Here is a 23,237-nt window from a genome sequence, read left to right on the forward strand (position 1 = left end):
ATACTGAGGACACGAGAGAAATCATCTAGGTGTATCAGAAGGCAACGTCAAGCATCATTCAAATGGTGAAAGTGGCTTTTCACTTCTCTAAAATCTTAAAACGCAAATGTAGTGGAATAACAACATCTTTTACATGAATATTGAAGTAGTTGCTTATTGAGGTACTTATCCAAAAATAATTAAAGCTAATATATGTCAAAAAATGATAAAGTACTTCAAAATAACAGGATGAAAATTCAAGTTAAAGGACTAAAAATTGCAGCTAGAACTGGAAATGAACGAGCATATGAAAAGAAAAAACAAAGAAATGTTTTCTTGTCTTGATAAACAGACGTGTGTGCACTTGCATGCACACTTCACTCAAGTATGGCCAAGATCATCAATTTTGTGAACAAATCAAATAAAGTTCTTCATAAAGAACCATCTAAAGGACATTTTCTTTGGTTGAAAGCTAGTTAAATCACAGTAAGTACAAAAGGCCAAAGCAAAATATACATAAATACATTTTCCTTTACTTTTTTATGAAGAATTTGTGTTCTCAGACCATCATTGTTTAAGTTAAAACAATTTTAATCCACGAGGCAATTTTTTGTTTTTTTAAGACAGGGTCTCACTCTGTCACCCAGGCCACTGTGCAGTGGCGCAATCTTGGCTCACTGCAACCTCTGCCTCCCAGGCTCAAGCAATTCTCCAACCTCAGCCTCCTCAGTAGGTGGGACTAAAGATATGCACCACCACACACAACTAATTTTTCTATTTTTTGGTAGAGATGGAATTTTACCATCTTACCCAGGTTGGTCTTGAACTCCTGAGCTCAAGATATCCTCCCGCCTTAGCCTCCCACAGTGCTGGGATTACAGGCATAAGCACTCAGCCGGGAAACAATATTTAAGCAGTAAATACAACTGTGAAAGCAATGAATAGAAAAAAAGGGGCTATAAATAAATACATTAAAATCATAAATATAATTGGCCGGGCGCGGTGGCTCACGCCTGTAATCCCAGCACTTTGGGAGGCCGAGACAGGCGGATCACCAAGTCAGGAGATCGAGACCATCCTGGCTAACACGGTGAAACACCATCTCTACTAAAAATACAAAAAATTAGCCGGGCGTGGTGGCGGGCGCCTGTAGTCCCAGCTACTCAGGAGGCTGAGGCAGAAGAATGGCGTGAACCCGGGAGGCGGAGCTTGCAGTGGGCAGAGACTGCACCAGCGCACTCCAGCCTGGGCGACAGAGCGAAACTCCGTCTCGAAATAAAAAAAAAAAAAAAGTATGTGGCAATACGCCACACAGATTAAGATAACCTTTATAAAAATGTTTAAAGCATACAAAATAATATTGCGTATTGTTTTAATGATAAATATAAACACAGTAAAACTATTAACAGATACACAGGAATTATAATCTCACATTCAGAACTGGTTACTGCTAATGTGGTGGAAGGTGGAGAAAAGAAAGGAAAAATAGTTATCTATACCCCCTTCCACGGTTACCTAGCTTCGACAACAACTTTCAAAATTCTGTTGTATATACTTCAGTGTTTCTTCTGTGTGTGAATATATGCAATACATACACAAACACACGGCTTCCTTTTCCACACAGGACAAAATCTGAGAGGCCTGGAAGAGCTGACACCAGGCCCTCTGACCTCCTTCCGGCTGCTTCTCCCCACCCACACCCTTCTCTGGATGATCTCCTCACACCCTGGAGCTAGAACAGTCCCAGACCTCTGCAGCTGCTCCTCTGCCTGCAGCCCTCTTCCCTGTCTCATATCCGTCTGACTGTTTTACCAGTAAGATGGCATTCCAATGTCACCTTACAAGAGAGGCCTTCCTTGACCGTCCCATATAAAACACCCCCTTCATCCTCTACTCGTTTTTCCTGCTTTACATTTTCTTCTTCATAGCCTGACGGTTGGCTACGTTGGCATTCGGAGTTTACATACTGCCTTCTCGCCCAGAATTTTAGTTCTATTAGAACAGGCTTTGGTTTGTCTTGTTCACTGTTGTATCAACGTTTCCTAGACTAGGGCTGGACATGAAGGAGCTCAATACTGACTGATCAAAAGAACTGTGGATTTCATTCTATACATATTTTGAGCCACCCTTTAAAACTTATTCTAATACATATGTAACTAAACACTTCCTAATCACCATTTTTAAAGCTACACAGTATTCCAACAAGTACACAGGATATAGCAGAGTTTAAATAATCTATTGTTAGACATTTGATTTTTAAAAATATTTATAATGGACATTCTTTAGACTTTGTGATCAATCATTATTTCTTTAGGATAAATTCCTCAAGTAAGAGGTCTTTAATACATATGATCAATGACCCTCCATAAAGGCAACACAGGTGTGCATGCACACTATGCACACCAACGGGGGAGCTCACCACATCTATACTAATGGGATGAGCACCACAGTGTTACAGGTTTACCCATGCTCAGCTCCAATGTCTCTTTCAATCTTACTAATTTAATAAGCTAAAAATGTATTCATTTATCTAGTAATTTTGTGTTTACATTACATATAAAGTTACTCATTCCTCAAATCCACCCTACTATGAAGTCTATGTGAAAGAGAAATCAAAAAATGTCCCTCAGCATGGTTTTACTACAGGCAAACAGGAAAGCCTGACTGTGCCTGTCCAGGAAACAAGAATTTAATCTGTCTTCCAGTTCTCCTGCTTCATCTGGAGTTCTCTGGTTAGGGAGATGGAGCCTAGTCAGGCCAGGACAGATCCCTCGGGAGCAGACAGCTCGGCTCTCCATGTGGAAGGCCACAACTCACGTGGACCCCCAAGGACTGCACTCTTCTTTCACTGAAGGAACCCTTTCACTCTCTGTGTTTCCTACCTAGATCCCTCGGGTCATCTGCCCAAAAGGGAGCAAATCCAAAAAAGGAAGTAGTGGCTAGGCGCGGTGGCTCATGCCTGTAATCCCAGCACTTTGGGAGGCTGAGGCAGGTGGATCATTTGAGGTGAGGAGTTCGAGACCAGCCTAGCCAACATGGTGAAACACCGTCTCTACTAAGAACACAAGAATAGCCAGGTGTAGTGGTACACGCCTGTAATCCTAGCTACTCAGGAGGCTGAGGTAGAACTGTGTGAGTCCAGGAGGCAGAGGTTGCAGTGAGCCGAGATTATGCCACTACACTCCAGCCTGGGCAACAGGGTGAGACTCTAGCTCCAAAAAAATAAAAATAAAGGAAGTAGTACATTTTTCCATGAAAGGAGGAAAGATGATGTACATCTTGCCTGTACAAGCTAAAAGTCAATGAAAACTATCAGCCAATAGCTTAAGACTATCAAGACAGCATACGTTTGAAATGGAAACATTCATTGACAAGCATCATTGTATCATTGGCCTTTTGAAAAACTTTATGCACTGAGATGTCAACCAGACATCGTATGTACTGCACTTGGATATTTCAGAATGCTCACCATGGTCAGGGTGAGAAGAGAGTAACAGAACAGACCCACAGCCCCAGCCCCCATTCCCAACAGCTGCATCACACAGGAGGGAGCTGCTGATGACCTGCACCCTTAACACAGGTGCAGAATGACCAAGGAAAACCCCTCTGCCACCGCTCTACAGGCAGCGTGCTACCACCACGCTTCCCATTGTTCTCAGAGGGACTGAAGTCACTCAGCAAAAGCTTTTAAAAGAAGTTCAGTGATGCACTGCAACAACATCATGTTTGTAAAATCTGGTCAATTTAAGTTTTAACCATCTCAACTCTTAAAACTATATTCTAAATACTTCATAATTTAACTTAATTTTTAAAGTCTTTTCTTTTACCAGAGGAGCCCAGTAGGTGTAGAGATAGCCTATTTTCAATGCTGGCACAAACTGTGAGCAGGATATTACCAGAAAATAGAGATTCAAGAAAAACTTGAATTGTTCATACAAAACCTAAAAAGGAAAAGAGAAAATTAACAAAATTCCTACAAGGAAAAAATTTAATACCTAAATTAAACAGTTAAAATCAGCAAAACATATAACCACATTTCCATCAAACAGTGAGAATATGTTCTGATTCAAAGTAAATGTATTAATTTTCACATTGGCTTTCTAATAGCTATATCACAAAGAAAGGTAAGATTATTCCCAAAACATATTTTAAATAAACTGAAAATAAGACAATTAGGACGTTCAATTATGTTAAAAAATGTCACCTAGAAGTTTTTTTATTTTTCTTATATGAAATTTTCCAGTTTTCCATACTCATTTAGTAAGTCTTTACATGAACATCAAAAAAAGATAGCAAAACTTTCCCAATGTTAGCAAGCCAGTAAATATACAGGTTATCTTGATAATGACTCAGAAAATCTTACAATGGAAAAGACATATTAATCTTATATTTATGAAATGGTAAAAAACAAATATGCCACTTTTTTTTAAACACAGACATCCAGGTAGCTTTACAAAGACTGAATGAGCAAGCCAAATGTGAAAAGGTTGACGTCACGAGATAGACTGCCTTAATCTCCTGTAGGTATTTACTTCCCTCAAAACATTAAAAAAGACAAAATATAAGAAGTTGTAACTGCAGACCAATTTTCAAGAAGACAACTACCCACCTACTCTTATGGTCTTTGGGTTGTTAATTCTTAACATTTTCAAATATAAAAGAAATTTCATCATTCAATAAAATATTAGAAATGTCAATACTGCAAGGTTTTGGTTTTAGTTTTTACTTCAAATAGTTATCTTTAGGGACGAAAACCCAAGATCTAATATATTAATAGATCTCAATTTACAAATGCCTCTAATTATTAGATTTACATTGAAAATCAAAATGGAACAAAACTTATGTTTACAGATGAGAATAATTCAAACAGCACACTACAATTAAAATCAAACTTGCAAACCTGCAACTTACAAATCGCAATCTCTTTGCATGCCGTTTCTATGCCGCTTGGAAGGTATGAAAATTTCACCAAGCAGGGCAATGGGTTAAGTGCTCATTGCTGACCTACAGAGTCTGCAACTCGTTTTCAGAAAATGAGGTTATCTGCATCATCATACAGTGATGTGTGGGACTCAAAATCAGTTACACTGACAATGCATTTATGTTCATAATCACGTTCAACCTGCTAAGAATGTTTTGAATTATTTCATAAATCAATCTCAGCAGGAAATAAAGTGCTTTTTCCTTAGTGATTTCTTTAAAATTTCAGTTAGCATAAATTATATCTATTAGCAATTTAGAAAATGCCATTCGTGGTAAAAATGACATAGAATTCCTACTGTGTAATTACCAAATGTTTCTAAAATACTACATTTTAGATGAAAAGACTAATTTCAGAGACAATCTAACATGAAAAACTCATATACATGGTAATCATCATACAGTCACATCCACAGGTATCTTCAGCATGCAGCCAATCTGGGCAGGCTGTGTGGACTTACACTGATCAAAGTTAAGCTGCACTGTTGGCTTTAAACGACTGTAATCAATACTCTACTGTCTACTGATTGAACCTGCTGACCTTTAGGAAAATGTACACTGCTTAGCCAATCTCTGAGATCTGTGAGTATTTAATAATTTAAACCTAAGCAGAAAACACTGGCTTCATTCAATAAAGATGTGAATATTTATCTGCCTATAAGACAGTTTACATTTTATTATCCTGACAAAAGATCAGTCTTTTAATTATGAAGCCATTAGTTTTGTGGGTTTTAATAAAGAAGTACATTAGATACCAAGTATTTGCCAATCACTAGGTGGATGGGGATGAGGTGAGGGTGGGGGTAAAATCAATGCCCAATACAATGTCAGCATGATTATTTAAATTAAATATACAAGATAAAGCCGCCCACATTACATGTAATCAAGAGCTTTTCTTGCAAAGAAAAGACCTAAAACATGCCAAAAACTTTGGTATAGAAATATAATCAATACCAGCTTCCTTTTCCTTTAGAAAGATACATAAATCTATTAAAATAAGGAACGAAATACAAAAAACAAAAATTATTCAACTATTTCAATTGTATGTGAACTGTTTTATAATTTAAGCCAGTAACATCACTAGCAACAAAAAAGTAATAAAATATTTAAACTACAGTATTTAAAATTAACATAATACCCAATTAAACATAACTAATGATATAACAATATAACAAGGTCTGAGATTTATAATGTGAAGTAGCAAAAACATCTATATATAAATATGCATATTACAGATACTTTGTTACTGTATCATTTCAATATAAAAAAAAATTTCATTTTCTTCGTGAAATCTCTTGGCAGGGCTTAAACATTACATTTACTCTTTTCTCCAAACTAGTTCCCAGCCAAACAAAATGTATAACTTGTTTTCTGATCATTTTATTTACCTTTACTTCATTATGTCTACACTATATTTCTAAAATAATATAAATATTATGTTTATCAAGAACTGAAGGCAATAATCAAATTGTACATTTTCCTGAGCTGAACTCTACGATGTAGACATTAAAAATACACATGAATTATTTAACAATTATTGGGAACACAGATGGTTCAAAAGCAAAAGGACACTGATTTGGATGTGACACAACTCAATACCTAAGTCAGAGTCTCAACAGGCTCCGTCCTGCAGCAAAGGAAGCCAGCAATGTCTGACACACAACCCATCTCCAAGAATGCAATAGTCTTACCCCAGGTATAAAGGTAAACACATTGTATTTTTGATTTTTTATAGAATTCCTGGGATGTTTTTCTTCACACTTTTCAGGACATCCAAGCCATACTGTGCGAGCTTTCAGTTCTTTCTTTCTTTGACAAATATTTATCAGCCAATCACAGCAACTGTATGAAACAAAAGATACATATTGTGTATTTTTTTTTTTTTTTTTTTTTGCTTTTTAAAAAAGTTCAAACTAATTGTACATATTTAGGGCCAATATTGATTGTTTCTGTATTTATCAGACACTAATAGCACACCTAATGCTAATCTGTGGGGTTTTTCTTATAACAGGTTGGTTACACAAATTTAAATTTGACATAAAAATACAAAGTCTTATATAAATATACAATGGCTTTCTAGAACCCCAGGGGAATTATCTTTCTGTTTAGACACTCTTACTGGCAAAATAAAACCATTAATATTCTGAAGCGGCCAATGCTCTGTATGTTGAGAAAAGGTATAGCTACAGGTTACCTACTGGTAATTCCCAATATACCATTCCACGATAAAGGTCCTTAGATTTCAATTAATCCAGGATGTGGCTCATTCTCTGAAGTAATAATCACTTTTTCCACTCTTAAAAAATGACTTTTCCAGTAGTATTAACTAATGCAATATTAAGACTTACAGCTCAGGCCAGGCATGGTGGCTCACATCTGTAATCCCAGCACTTTGGGAGGCTGAGGCAGGCAGATCACCTGAGGTCAGGAGTTCAAGACCAGCCTGGCCAACGTGGTAAAACCCTGTCTCTACTAAAAATACAAAAATTAGCTAGCTGTGGTGGCAGGCACCTGTAATCCCAGCTACTCAGGAGGCTGAGACAGGAGAATAGCTTGAATCTGGGAGGCAGAGGTTGCAGTGAGCCAAGACAACGCCACTGCACTTTAGCCTGGGCAAGTCTCCATCTTAAGAAAAAAAAAAAAAAAAAGATTTACAGCTCAATCCAATATTTAAAGAGAATACAAATGTTTCCTGTGATATTCTAATGATAAAAGCTTGACTGTATTTCCACATAGCTCTCTTCATCTATGCAGTAAATATTTTAGTTTTAAATTTACCCTGTTCCAACAGTGTCTGGGTTTCAGGAGCACTCTTCCCCTTCTTGGTCATCCAAACCATTATTTGGGGGTGGAGAGTATAGTTTCTAGTAAAGTAACTTTTCTTAAAATACCTCAGAAAATGATGAAAAGGTATCAAATTCATCTCTTTTAAGCACAAAACAATCATGAACTTAAACTTCAGTATTAAAACTTTGGTTTAATTCAAATTTTCAAAATGTAGAGAAAGACCCAGAATGGCTTATTAAAGGAAGTTGTTAAATCTCACCTTCTAATTATATTCAAGGCTAGAATAGAAAGCCTGCTGTATAAGTCAAATATTCTTCATTTCTGTGACAAAGGAAGCTTAAAAGTTAACAAGAAATTTTGCATAAAAATGACAGCATACGGCTGATTATAAAATGAGGCTGCCACATCAGAGCTCCATCTCAGAATTGCTGTCTCCCACACTGGAGTGCCACATCCTTACTACAATCGTAATGCTCTCATGCTTTACAAATTACTTTACAAACACTGAAAACTTGCAGGTTTCAGTATTTGAATTTATCAATTTGAATATATGAAGTAAACTTCATAAATCTCCCATAGTAGCATTCCTTATGAGGTCACATGTGTGTGTGTGTCTCAACTGAAGTTGGTACTATCCCTATGAATATTCACCTAATTCTCAGCTGTGCTGGGAAGATCTTCATATTGAAAGGTCAGAGGTTGGTTTTTTGGACGCTGCCCATCCCTAACAGGGACTGTTCCAGCATGTGAAGGACTGCCAAGCACTGCTCCCTTAAGCAGCACTCTCTCACGGGGCTGATGCTCTGCCATGGGGATAGCCAAGGAAGCCAGCTCCCCCCACCTTTATTCTAGAACTTCCACCGCAGCACATAAAGACTGCTTTGCAAGAATGGAGTATCTTAGCACTGCCATCATCACTTTTGAAACAATAAACCCAAACACCTCCAAACTGAAAGCATACTTTCAAGTCCACAACAGTTATAAATCAGGGTGGCATTAAAGTGATTTAAGATTGTCAAAACAAGTATGTTCACCATTACTATTTTTCGGTAAGGTAAGAAAGGAAATGGTCAAGTAGATTTCAGTACAATGATGATAATATTTGATCTGTTTATGCTTGAATGAAAGAAGAATTAAATAAGGCTTCAAATAAAAAAGAGTAAGCTTTCAATACTATTTCTCTCACCTTACCTATTGTTTGTACTGTCCAGTTCGAATGCTCTCACATGCCTCCTCCCTCCAGTACCCCCACTGTGGTGCCACGCAGACTGCGACTGCTCTGTGCTCTCCTGCACACTCTGAGTCGTCTTCCCCTGTGGCAGGGGCTCATGGGCACTCCTTCCCCAACGCCTCCCACCAAGGGCAGCTATAAATCATCACTCTTTTACCTGGTGACAGCACACACTCCTAGCGCCAGGAAAATCCTAGTTATGTTACCTGAGAATTACCATCTCAGACACCTGCAACTACACTATACTGATGCTGGACTCCCACATTACGTAGTTGAGAAAACTGGAGGTCCCACAGGCAAGTGACTTCTCTAAGACTAAACCACTAGTTAATGGCAGAGTTCAAACGAGAGCCTAGATCTCAAACCCCCACCACATCAGCATCATGTCCATTCACTGAGCTGACAACAGGCAGAGGCCAGCTCTTACTCAAGTTCATGCACCACCTTTTCTCAACCCAGGCATGGCACCACAGCCATTCAAGAGATGATGAAGAAAAAAAAAATGAATCACTTGTGAGCAGGCAACAAAACACAATGGAAAAACATGGACTTTAAAGTCACGTTTTTGGAAACAATCACCAGCAAGTGACCCTACGGAAGCTCCTTGGTCTGAGTCTTTGTTCACTCATCTGCAAAGCACTGACGAAAGTGGACTTACTACATTACGAAGGCGCAGCACAATGCCGCCCACGAAGGAAGCCCCCGAGGCCGCAGTCTTCACTCTCCTGCTTCCCAACATCCCACTCAAAAGGTCACCCTCCTTACAATAGTAACTTGGGCACAGAGTAGCCAGGCCTGGACCTTCCAAATGAGCATCCACTGGCCCCACATGGCAACTCTCATTACAATCAATTAGAATTAAATAAAACTTACAATCCAGTTCCCTCAGTCACATTAGCCACATCTCAAGAGCTCAGTGGGCACCCAGGCTAGTGGCTACCATAATGGACATCACAGATGGAGAATATTCCATTACTGCAGTGAGTTCTAGTGGACAGCACTGGCATCAACAGAGCACACTGCAAGCTGGGTCACAGGTGCAAGACAGGCTTCAAATGAACGCGTTTCTCTTCAGCGTTTCAAATAGAGCAAAATTCTTCAAGAATGGAATCAGATATGAATTTTTGCTCTACGACACATAATTATCTACTCTGATGTTCTAGTATACAAAAGTCAGACAAATTCAAAATGAAAAATCAAATATTTAGATCTAAGTATTTGAAAAGATACATATAAAATTTAGAAAATATAAACTTTATAGCATTATCTGATATTAACATGTTCTTCCAGACAAAAGATACTATAAATGCAAGACCACTGTCTGCAAAACATGAGCACTGTAAACAAGAGCCACAGCAGAAACCTTAACGTCAACATCACTGTCAGCAACTACACGAACTAACGCTTCACTGACATCACTCTCCTTCAGAAACTCTAAATTAAATGCCCGCTGCTGAAAACATATATATTCCAACATTTTACTCGGTTTTTCCTCTATAACCCTGTACCAGTAAATCTAAGATGCCTAGACTTTGATGATATAATTACATTATTCATATCACTGTGCTACTAACACCTGTTAACATGTAAAAATGTTATTACTAATAATTTTATTGCGTACAGACAGAATAAAGTAGTGGTTAAGACGCCACTATCAAATCATGTGCTACTACACAAAACTGAACGAATACACTCGCAACAGGCGTGAGGTACGAAAGCCCTGCAGCTGTGCCAGAACTGCCCCTGGATCACGCAGCCAGAAACCACTGCGCGGGGGAGTCAGGCGACTTCCACGCTAGGAGTAAAGGGCGTGAGTCCCAAGGATAGAGAAACACTGTCACGAAACGGTAAGTTTAAGCCTCACTGAGTAGTAGAACTAAAAAGGGAAAATGAAATATGGGGAATTTTTTGAGGACAAAAATGTGAGGAAGGCATAATGGTAAATATTGCAAAACAAGAGGGAGAAGCAAACAGAAGTCCTTGGGAGACAGTAACTGGGAGCTTTCCTCAATAGCATTTCTATGCATGCGAAATAGTTTCTAAATTATTGATTATTCAGAAACATTTTCCCCTTTATATTTAAATTGCCTTACACCATCAAGTCCAGCTGAAACTAAATCCAGTAGTGTACAAGTTATACTTTCTCTTAAAATGTTTGATTAGTAGCTTTTCATAAAATGCCTCTATAACCAAATCATAACATTAAACAAAGCATTTTAACATATCAAGAGCCTATCTTCTAAAATTTTAACTAGTCATAATTAAATAATTCCCATAGTTTTTGCCTCCTTTCTCTCCACCCCCCAAAAATTAGACAATTATTATACCCAACAGATACCTACGGTCACCAATTTAAAAGCAACACAATGCTAATGTCTTCTTAAAAGATGACATGCTTCTGTGCCCCCAACGTCTGCCAATTAGTTGAGAACGTTAGAACTAGGAATGATCCCAGCATTTGACACCTCCCCTCCCTTCTTATGGAAATGCCATTCACTGGCTCCACTTTCCTAAGGACAAAGTGATTTTTGATAACAGGTGAAATGTAAATCTCGTGAGAAAGACATTAACCCAGACCAGAGAACTATCAATGTGCCTCACAACAGCTTACAGAAAGGTGTATTCACCCGCAGGAAAAAGATTCCAAGTTGTGAAAGACAGAAACCAGAACAATTTTTCCAAGTGTCCAAGTTTGGGGTTTTTGTCACATAAAAAGGAGAAAGCAGGTCTCAAGCCATGAAGAAATTAAAGCCTACTCGCTCAGTCTTTTAATAATAATTTTTAAATGATCCTTACTACTTACAGGATCTACAAACAGAAATACACTGAAATATTCACAACTCATTAATATGAGTTACAATCTACCTGTATTGCAATATTCCAAACATTTTCCTCCTGCAGTTAAACTAACTGTATAAATCTTCTATTCTTTGAGCCACCAAATAATAATGTTAGTAACAGTGAATTTTATAATGCCTGATTATTTGGGAAATTAAAAAGTAGCAAACATTCACAACTGAAAATTGATAAGAAATAAATAAATAAACAAGACTAATCTACTTGCTAAATCTATAATTTGGTTCTCTATGGTGCAGGGTTTAATGTCCATAACAATTTCTCAGTGTAGCAGATATCTTTTGAACAAGAAGAGCATGACAATACCTCAGGATGCTTCTCATCCCATATGGCGGTAGGATATTCCTTAGTGCCACATAGACTGATGACAGGTTGCCAAGATGGCTCAGCTAGCTTTTTCCACATGATCCCAATTTATTAAGATAAAGACTTTCAGCCTGGGCAACACAGAAAGACCCTGCCTCTATAAAAATAAAGTATCCAGGTGTAGTGGCACATGACTATAGTCCCAGCTACTCGGGAGGCTGTGCTGAAAGAACTGCTTGAGCCCTGGAGGTCAAGGCTGCTGTGAGCCATAATGGCACCACTGCACTCCAGCCTGGGCGAGAGAGCAAGATCCTGTCTCAAAAAGAAAAAAAAAAAAAAAAGATAAAGATTTTATAGACAAATCTAAGATATTTTACTAAGCTGTTTTAACTCCCCCAAACACGGGTGTTTTTGCTGCTACCATCTACATTTTCAAGTATATTCTTAATATTTTCCTTAAGAAAAGGAGTATATTACAAGTAAAACCTAAAATTTGGCTGTTATGTTCCATTTGGTAAAAACAAAATCATGTGAAAAACCAGAAAAATTCAATAATGCATTTAACACTATGATGAGACTGAGAACATTCTCAAGTTCACAATTCTTGTTAACTACCTGACTAGTACAGTACTGGTATGGTACTGTCACTAATATGGCCAAATAAGTACCATTTCCAGAACATACAGGGTCTGTTAAGAGTCCCCACCATAAACACTGCACTGCCCACGTCCGCAGCACTGCACCCATCGGTGCCCAGTTCCCACTTCCTCTATGAACGTCCTGCAGTCTCCCCCAGTACCCAGTGATTTTCCACACACACTATAAACCACCTAACAGCCTGGACACAGACTCTCAACCTTCTCAACCCAATGATCTCCACGGTGATGTCTCTCTAGGATGGGGAGACCAGGCATTTACCACAGAGTTATTCTACTTCAAAGACGGCAAATCAGGATCTTATTTGGGCCACAACTCCATGTCCTAACAATTTTTCCAGTTGAGAAAGCAAAAAGGGAGGGCTTTAGGTCACCAGGTTGGGATCTGGTTCAATTTCTGGGCTGGTCCTTACCTGTCACAAAAGGGACTCTTCGGTTCTTGGCTGTAAACAGTGGTGAGAACACCCACCTTCTTTAAGAAGGGAACATATGGACCACAGAAGAAAAGCACTTAACCTTTCCCCACACAAATTCAGAACACTTGCTTCTGAGCCATTCCCACAGCCAGTAAATTGGTAGCAGTCATCCCCTCTGCCCCTACAAACTCATCAATTCCCATCGTCATGGGGGCCTACCTCACCACAACTCCCCACACCACACTTCCTCAGCTCTGTCATCACCCAGGCTCTTCCCTGATGGATATGTCACCGTAAATTTATGCCTAGTTCAATACAAATTATTATTGATTTTCTTTTGCTGATTATTGATGCTCTCTACCAAAGCATGACCAAATTTTCCCATTTTTTTTTAGCCCTCGTCTGAATCCTAATCATATCCTTACTCAATTGCCCTGATGTTACCAATTGAGGATAAAAGTCATAGTCACCACCACTATTTCATTCTTCCTCCCCTAGTTTTCCTCCTGCCAAAAAGGATGGATATTATTCTTCCTTTCCAATACATCCTCTTTCCAAAGGTGTCACCTCCTTATTCTTCACAGAGCTATACCACATGTCTCCCAACCTTTTCAAGAACATCATCCTTCTGTGTGGCTTCCACTATCACCACAATGATAAGGACTCTGCAACTTACATCTCCAAAGCCTGCTTCTGGGTCTGACAAAACTATGTATTAGACCACTTCTCCTGCCAATGCTTTGTTCTATTTCTTAATACAAGATAGATTTCTTAAAAAAAAAAAAAAAAAAAAAAAAAAACTACAAATAGTTATCTGGTTTAGTTAAGTAGTATCTTTAAAAAACCTACAGTCCATATCTGTTTAATGCCGCAATACTGTCAGCTCCTGCCTGGGAAAGAACAAGGTGACGGTGCCCCTTCTCGCCGCCACTGCTCAATGCTGTACGTTCTAGGCAGCTCCACAAGGCAAGGCACACAGACCATAAAGGAAGAAGTAATACCACTGCTATTTGCAGATGGCATGACTGTCTTTATAGATTACAAGGAATCTACAAAACCACTCTTACCACCAGTAAGTTCAGCAAGGTTATAGGATAAAGGATCAAACATACAAAATCAACTGTATTTCTATACACTAGCAATGAAAATGTGGAATCAAAAATTTAAAATACCAAACCATTTACAATCACTACAAAAAAATTAAATACTTAGGAGTAAATCTAATATTTGCATGCTGAAAACTACAAAACGCTGGTGAAAGAGATCAAATTATCTCCAAATAAAATGGAGCAAAAGGTACTATGTTCATGATCTAGAAGACTCGACATAGGAAACATGTCAATTCCCCTCCAAACTAATATAATATATAGGTTCAACACAAGTCCTAACAAAATCCTAGTAAGGATTTTGTAGATATGAACAAGATTATTCTAAAATTTATATGGGAAGGCAAAGGAACTAGAATAACTTAAAGATTTCTGAAAAAGAAGAAGAAGAAGAATCAGCCTACCCACGTTAAGACTTTCCATAAAGCCACAGTACAGCACACTGTGTGGTACTGGCAGGAACTGACACACTGATGAGATGGAGAAGAGAACAGAACCAAGGTCACAGAGAGCCCCGCTCATGGACAATCAAGTGGTATTAGAACATTTGGATACACACTGGCTAAAAAATGAACTTCAACCTAAATCTCTCACCTTACCAAAAAAAATTTTTTTAAATATTCAAACATAAAGCTATAATACGCATACAAGAAAATCTTCAACAAAGAGTTTTGTGAAATTCTTAGATGTGATACCAAAAGCACAACTCACAAAAGTAACAAAAGCAATAAATCAGACCTCACCAAAATTAAAAACACTGGATCCACTGAAGTCTCTCTGAATCTCAACGGATGGAAAGACAAGATACAGACTGGCAACATGGTGAAACCCTGTCTCTACTAAAATACACACACAAAAAAACTTAGCCAGGCATGGTGGTGGGCACCTGTAGTCCCAGCTACTCGAGAGGCTGAGGCAGGAGAATGGACCCAAGAGGCGGAAGTTGCAGTGAGCCAAGATACAGCCACTTCACTCCAGCCTGGGCAACAGAGCAAGACTCCGTCTTAAAAAAAAAAAAAAAAGAAAATATGTCCAACTACATATCTGACAGAGGACCCATAGTTAGAACATGTAAAGAACTCTCCAAATTCAACAAGAAAAAAAAAATAATCAAACACCACAACTAGAAATTAAAGATGGAAAAACATTTACTTAACAGAGTACACAAATGGTAAAAAGACGTCCAACCTCACTAGCATTAGGAAAATGGAAATGAAAAACACAATCAGCCATCACTCCACATATACTAGAACAGCTATAATCAAAAGCAGTGACAACACCCAATGCTGGCACAGACGAAAATAAACTGGATCTCTCAAATACTGCTAGTGCAAATGTAAACTGGTATAGCCACTCTGGGAAATAGTTTGACAGTTTCTTAAAAAGCTAAATATACAGCCGGGCCCAGTAGCTCACGCCTGCATTCGCAACACTTTGGGAGGCCAAGATGGGAGGATTACAAGGTCAGGAGATCGAAACCATCCTGGTTAACACGATGAAACCCCGTCTCTAGTAAAAATACAAAAAAATTAGCCGGGTGTGGTGGTGGGCGCCTGTAGTCTCAGGCACTCGGGAGGCTGAGGCAGGAGAATGGCGTGAACCCAGGAGGCAGAGCTTGCAGTGAGCCAAGATTGCGCCACTGCACTCCAGCCTGGGCGACAGAGCAAGACTCTGTCTCAAAAAAAAAAAAAGCTAAATATATACCTACCCCTACCATACAACCCAGCAGTGAAGTTTCTGGACATTTATTCCAGAGAAATGAAAACTTATGCCCACACACACACAAACATACACAATTGCTTATGGCAGCCTTATTTCTAATATCCAAAAACTTGAAACAACCTACACAACAGCTTGGATGGCTCTCACAGCATTATGTTGAATGAAATAGGCCAACCTCAAAAAACAAATCACATGATACAGATATCACTACAATACGGAAAAAAACAGAAAAATTTTTAAGTATCACATATTGAGTAATTTCAGTTATATAACATTCTTGATATTAAAACGAGATGGAGAATCGATGAGAGGTTTCCAAGGCCAGGGGTCAGAAGGATGGGAGTGGCTGTGGCACAGGAAGCTCCCTGTGGGGTTGGAATGGTTCTGCATCTTGGCTGCAGTGGTGATTACACAGATCAACACCTGATGAAATCACAGAGAACCGCACACACACACACACACACACACACACACACACACACACACACACACTGTGCCAAGGTAAGTGTCCTAGTTTCATATTATAGTTACAAAAGATGTAACCACTGGAATAAACTGAGTGAAAAATACAAGAAACCTGATACAGTCTGGCTGTGTCCCCACCCAAATCTCATCCTGAAGTTAACTCCCACAATTCCCATGTGTTGTGGGAGGAACCCGGTGGGAGGTGATTGAGGTATAGGGAAGGGTGTTTCCTGGACTGTTCTCGTAATAGTGAATGAGTCTCACCAGATCTGATGATTTTAAAAACGGGTTTTTCTACACAAGCTCTCTTTGCCTGCTGCCATCCACATAAGATGTGACTTGTTCCTCCTTGTCTTCCGCCATGATTGTGAGGCCTCCCCAGCCATGTGGAACTGTGAGTCCAACGGAACCTCTTTCTTTTGTAAATTGCCCAGTCTCGGGTATGTCTTTATTAGCAGTGTGAAAATGAACTAATACAGGACCCATCTATACTATTTTTGCAATTCCTGTAACTCTCTAATTATTTCCAAATTCAAAATTTTTAAAAAAATTACTTTTTAAAGTAAAAGAATGACAATATATACCATGCAAACATTAATCAAAGAAAGCTGGTATAGTTTTATTGAAATTAGACAAGTCTTCACAAAGCATTTTTAAAGATAAAAGAGGGCATTTAAAGACAATAAAAGGTCAATTGAATAGGTTAATAATCCTAAATGTGCATCATCTAATAACACGCTCCAAAATTAACCAATAGACACATCCACAATGATGTTTAGAAACTCATGAAGTCTCTCAGTAACTGACAAACAAGCAAACCATGAACAGCAACAGATTTGAACTAGACAACCAACAACTATGACTTCACTGACATACAGAGCAGTGCACTTAACAACTGAAAAATACAAATTATTTTCAAATACACAAAGAAAATTTGCTACAAGTTGTCTATATGATGAACCATAAAGCAAGTCTCAACACATTACAAAGACTGTAATTTTTATTTTATTTTATTTTATTTTTTGAGACAAAGTCTCGCTTTGTTGCCAGGCTGGAGTGCAGTGGCATGATCTCGGCTCACTGCAACCTCCGCCTCCTGGATTCAAGCGATTCTCCTGTGCCTCAGCCTCCCGAGTAGCTGGGATTACAGGCGCGCGCCATCATGCCCAGCTAATTTTTGTACTTTTAGTAGAGACAGGGTTTCATTATGTTGGTCAGGATGGTCTCAATCTCTTGACCTTGTGATCCGCCTGCCTCAGCCTCCCAAAGTGCTGGAATTATAGGCTTAAGCCACCGCATCTGGGCCGTTTTTTTAAATTATAAGTAAATGGCCTCATGATATTCAGATACAAATCAATTACAAAAAGATAACTGCAAAAAACAGATCAGGCATGGTGACTCATGCCTGTAACCCTGGCACTTTGGGAGGCTGATGAGGTGGACCACTTGAGCTCAGGAGTTCAAGACCAGCCCGGGCAACATAGCAAGACCTGGTCTCTATTTAAAATGATAATAATTATAAAAAGTTAACTAGAAAAAATATTTAACTTTGGAAATTAAGCAACATAGTTCTAAATTAAACATGGATTTAGAGTAGAAATGACAATGGAAATTAGAAAATATTTGGGCCCGGGTACGGTGGCTCACACCTATAATCCCATCACTAAGGGAGACCAAGCCAGGTCTAGTAGATGGGATTAGAGGCACTCACCATCTCACCCAGCTAATTTTTGTATTTTTAGTAGTAATGGGGTTTCGCCATGTTGTCCAGGCTGGTCTCGAACTCCTGAGCTCAAAGTGATCTGCCCGCCTTAGCCTCCCGAAGTGCTGGGATTACAGGCATGAGCCACCACACCCGGCCTCCAGGTTTTAACCATTAAAACTTCTCATAAGATAATTAATTTGGCTCTCCTTTCTTTTCATATTAGCACTGTTTGGCTTTGATTAATGTACTAATAATATGCATGATATCATTTAAGAAATATCTCCTTGAGTTTTTATATTAATATAGCTAATAAGTATATTAGAAGCTAAGCTTATAAGTAAGCTTAGCGTATAAGGAAATTAGGTAGCAATGGATAACAAACCTGGTACAGAGGAACTTCCAGCCATCACAGACAAACCACTCCAGTCCTCTTTTCCTTTGCATTATCCTGGCCCGTGGTAAGGTATGGTAATCACTTTCCTCATTCTCAAAACCTTCTTCAGACATCATTAGTGGCATTTCATCCAAATGCGCAGACTCATCCTCCAGCTGGTACCTAGTTAGAGTAAAAACAGAGTGCTGAGACAGGCCAAGCAGGCTTCTTTACAGTGTGTTTCATTTAGGGACAGTATTTCCTCAAATTAGGCTGTCTTCAGCTGAGGTAAAGCATTATAAATAAGACTGCAGAGGCTGCTTTCTTTTGCAAAGGAATGTTAGCTAAGGTAAAAAAGCTGCCCAACGAGGCCTGTGCTAGCTGAAGAAGTCTCTGTTAACTGTGCTGTGAGCGTAATCCTGGAGGCATCTGCGGTGCGGATGGCCAGCCTGACAGCACAACCGATGCTGCTCAACAGCTCCTCACTGCACTTGATCCAGTCAGAAAACACCAATCTTCTGAAACATGACTATAGCAAAGAATGTTCACTCCAAGCAACATCTAAACACTCTATGTTACACAACTTTACATCATCAGCCAACATTCTAGAAGTGACTTTCAACAATATGTAGCTGTCTGTATCTGAAAAGTATCAACATCATCCTTTGGTTTGCTGACAGTCTTGATAATCTTTGGGGAATGATGCTATGTCCCATTTATTCTGTTATTCTCTTCACTAAAACATGCTATTCAATGAAAAAATCTCAACAACCAGCATATCTTTTAAAGCTCAACAATCTTCTTGATTTCAAGAAACAGGCAGCCTATCATCAAAACTGTTCCTTTTATCCTTCCTCAATCACAAACATAATCTATCTTTAAAAAATAAAAACTTACCTTTTGGGAACAATTTGTCAGAAATGATAGTGGTGATTCAACAAGTGCTACCTTACTGAATTCTGCATCAAGTATTTGTGGAGGCATTGTCACAATGTGAAAAATATGAAAGCAGACATGTGGGTTCCTCTCTGGGATAAATGCAGTCACTTATATCGAAATCTTTTTTCACAGTCTCTAAATTCCACATAGAAAACAGCTAAAACTAACCAAAACCCACTACTAAAACATAAATAAGGGACAGAGATAGTACCATCCTTAACTGACACATAAGGAAAAAAGTAAGTATTCCAAATCAACAAAGCCGGGTCCAGAGTCCAGTCTGGGTCCCAGCCAGGCAGCTTAGGGGGAAAACAGGGCTGAGGGCCCTAGCAATGGCAGACCATGGATAAAAATTATACCCAGACAGAATCTACCCTGAGAGCAACAGGTCTGTGATCACAGCACTGGTTACTGGGGGACCTACAGGAGGGTGCACAGAGCTTGGTTAGTAAGGCATCAACGTCAGGGGCAGAAGTCCACATGGGAAGAAGGATGCACCTCTTGGAAGGCTTGTTGGTGAGGGAAGTAAAGGAGCAAGCAATAAGTGGAAATTAAGAGTTCTTCAGAAACGAAAAATAGGAATCAAACACATAAGCAGGCGATTCTAGTACATTCTGCTAAAGTGCAATTTAGAGAGAGGTCAGTATTGTGGAAGACTTTTCTTTTTTCAAGAGAATACAGTGAGTCTCAGGAACCCAGTCATGTAGTCCTCACTGCCTAGAAAACTCAAAGAGAAAGAACACGTTGTAAGTACCCAGAGGCCAAAAGGCACGGATGATGTGAAGGTAAGCGCATGAGTGGCCGAGTGTACATGTCATGTACGATGGAATCATATTTCTGACCATGACCTGGCGTATTTCCTTCCTAGTAATTCTTCCTCTTTTCAGACCTCCAACTGATGGGCCTGACGTGCACAGTTTCCAGACAAGGGCAGCTCAGCTCCAGGCGTCTAAAACAGGCTCTGAAGTCCAGTGCAGAGTTCCTGCCAAAGTGAAGACTCTATCTGCACTGCACGCAATATGCAGAGTGCAGACTCCAGAAGAAGCCCACCCTTTCTAGCCACAGCCCCAGCAAAGGGGGCTCTTGCAAAGCAGAATGTTTTTTCTGTTTTCCGTTTTGTCTCTCCTAGCCCTCCCAGGGCTACCCAGTAGTCCCCTCTATGAGAGCAAGGCAAACAGGAAGATGGGCTCCTGGAGTCCAAACAGGATGTGGACGTCCCTGGGAATTCTCTCTTTTCTCACACAACTTTTCCCTGAGAACTGCCCCAGTCAGGTAGACTTTCACAACAACAAGAAGGGCTAAAACTCTGAGAGAAAACCCCGACTTTCAGAAAGCATAAAGCTGAGAAAAAACAACCCTGGAAATTGGAGACGTGGGATAAACCAGAGAGCGGAGAAATCTGGACAAGGGATGCCCTAATTCTGTATATGAATCAACAGAAGTCCCAGGCTCACCCCCGAGCTGCAAAAATGTGCCCAAACCCAAATAAGCACAGGACAGGCTCTGGGAACTACTCAGGTCCTATACAACAGGCCCTGACAAGCACTAGTGGGCAGCTGATGGCCTGGTCAAGGCTTTGCAACTGAACTGACATGGCAACCGCCACCCACTGGTGGTGAAACAGAACTGGGGGTCGAAACCTACCCAGGTCAATGCACTGCTAAAACAAAATATTCTTCAAAGGACTATGAGACCCAGAGTCCCACAACACAATATTCAGAATGTCCAGGATACAAGCCAAACTTCCTCAACATACAAAGTAATAGGGAAATATGGCCAATAGTCAAGAGAAAGAACAACAAACGCTACTTGCAGTATGAAAAACATATTGGAGTTTTAAAGCAGCCATTATATCCCTGCTCCATGAGATGAAGCTGAACAGTCTTGAAGTGAATAGAAAAACAGAAGTTCTTTTCTTCTTCTTTTTTTTAAAATACTCTACAAGTATCCTAGGAAAGACAGAAATTCTAAGCAGATGGGGGAGGTGATGTGTGCACACGCACCCACGTATACACATTGTTTATCTATATTTCTTTATATTTGAAAAGGTCTAACATGCATGCATGTCATTAGAATACCAGAAAAACTGAGGCAGAAAAATATGTGAAGAAAAAATGGATAAACACTTCCCAATCTGTTGAAAGAAATCTACTAATTAAAAAAGACAGCAAACTAAAAACAGCGTGCAGTCAAAGATACCTACATAAAGATACATCATAATCAAACTACTAGAAGCAAAGATGAAGGAAAAAATCTTGAAAGCAGCCAGAGAAACACAACTCATTACCTATAGAGGAACATCAATTCAAATAACTGTAAATTTCTCATGGAGAAAAATGGAGGCCAAAGCACAGTGGAACTTGATGTTTGAAGTGCTAAAAGAACTGTGAACCCAGAAATCTATATCCAGCAACAATGTCCTTCAGGAATGAAGGAAAAACAAAGACAGTCTCAGATGAAAGAAAACTAAGAGAATTTGCTGTCAACAGATCTGCCCTGAAAGAATGCTAAAGAAAGACTCACGATGGAGAAGATACCAGAAGGAAACACAGAACTTCTAGAATGAAGGAAGAGCAACAGAAAGTTCTTTAAAATATGTATGACTATTAAAAATAAAACGTAATAAATTGTCAGGGTAAGTTTTTAACATAAACAGATGCGAATACATATAAGAAGCCTAACACGGAAGAGTAGGTGACTCTATAGTTTATATGAGGTGGTAAAATACTAATCTTAAGTAGACAGCGAAAAGTTAGCCACATTATCCTAAGTCCTGGAGTGGGATTTCCCAGCAGAGGCACATTAACATTTTGGGCCACAGAACTCCACTGGGGTGAAGCTGTCCTATGCACACATTTATTCCACAGTATCCCCAGCCTCTATGCACTAGATGCTAGTAGCAGCCCCACACTCTCCCCTTGTTGTGGCAATCAAAGATGTTTCCAGACATTGCCAAACATCCCCTGGAGTACAAAAATCACTATCTAAAGGAAGTACTTTAAATATAATGGTATTTAATATTAAAAGATTAAAAGTAAAAAAAAATGGAAAAATAAACAGTTAATCACTGCATAATGACACACCAGTCAACAATGGATTGCATATAAAACAGTGGTCCCACTAAAGAAGCTAAAAATTCCTAACACCTAGTGACATCACAGCCATAATAACGTTCATAGTACAATGCATTACTCACATCTTTGTGGTGATGCTGGTGTAAACCAAATCTATTGGGCTACCAGTCATTCATATAAAAGTCTAGCATATACACCTACGTACAGTATCTAATACCTGACAATCATAACTAATGACTATGCTATTGGTTTATGTATTTACTATACTATACTATTATTATTTTAGATCATACCTTTTCTATTTATTTTTTTTAAAGCTAACGGTAAAACAGCCTCAGGCAGGTCCTTCAGGAGGTATTCCAACAGAAGACATTGTTATCAGAGGAGATGACAGCTCCGTGTGTTACTGCCTTCCAGTGTGACAAAATGTGGAGGTGAAAGATAGTGATTAGATGATCCTGACCCTATGTAGGCCTAGGCTAATATGTGTGCTTTTGTCTTAGTTTTTAACATTAAAAAAAAAAAGTTTAAGTAAAAATAAATTTAAAAAAAAAAGAAAAAAGCATATAGAACAAGAATATTAAAAAAGAAAATATTTTTGTGCAACAATATAATCTCTTCATGTTTTAAACTAAGTGTTAT

The 23,237-nt window shown here is 39.0% G+C and overlaps 1 protein-coding gene across 5 annotated transcripts in view; it reads right to left on the reverse strand.

Moving 5' to 3' along the window:
* Positions 1-23,237, reverse strand: part of ATP9B (ATPase phospholipid transporting 9B (putative)) — a 268,072-nt gene that overhangs the window by 223,011 nt on the left and 21,824 nt on the right. For 3 of the 5 annotated variants that reach the window (XM_026455182.1, XM_026455180.1, XM_026455179.2), the window contains exons 2-4: positions 18,592-18,765; positions 6,651-6,801; positions 3,807-3,920 (exon numbers count right to left, since the gene is read on the reverse strand). In XM_026455182.1, coding sequence (XP_026310967.1) covers positions 3,807-3,920; positions 6,651-6,801; positions 18,592-18,765 — 439 coding nt within the window. Of the gene's footprint in view, positions 1-3,806; positions 3,921-6,650; positions 6,802-18,591; positions 18,766-23,237 lie in introns of those variants that run through there. The other 2 variants (XM_026455181.1, XM_026455183.2) reach the window with 2 other exon arrangements.

The sequence above is a fragment of the Piliocolobus tephrosceles genome, chromosome 18, assembly GCF_002776525.5.
Source record: "Piliocolobus tephrosceles isolate RC106 chromosome 18, ASM277652v3, whole genome shotgun sequence".
NCBI lineage: Eukaryota > Metazoa > Chordata > Mammalia > Primates > Cercopithecidae > Piliocolobus > Piliocolobus tephrosceles.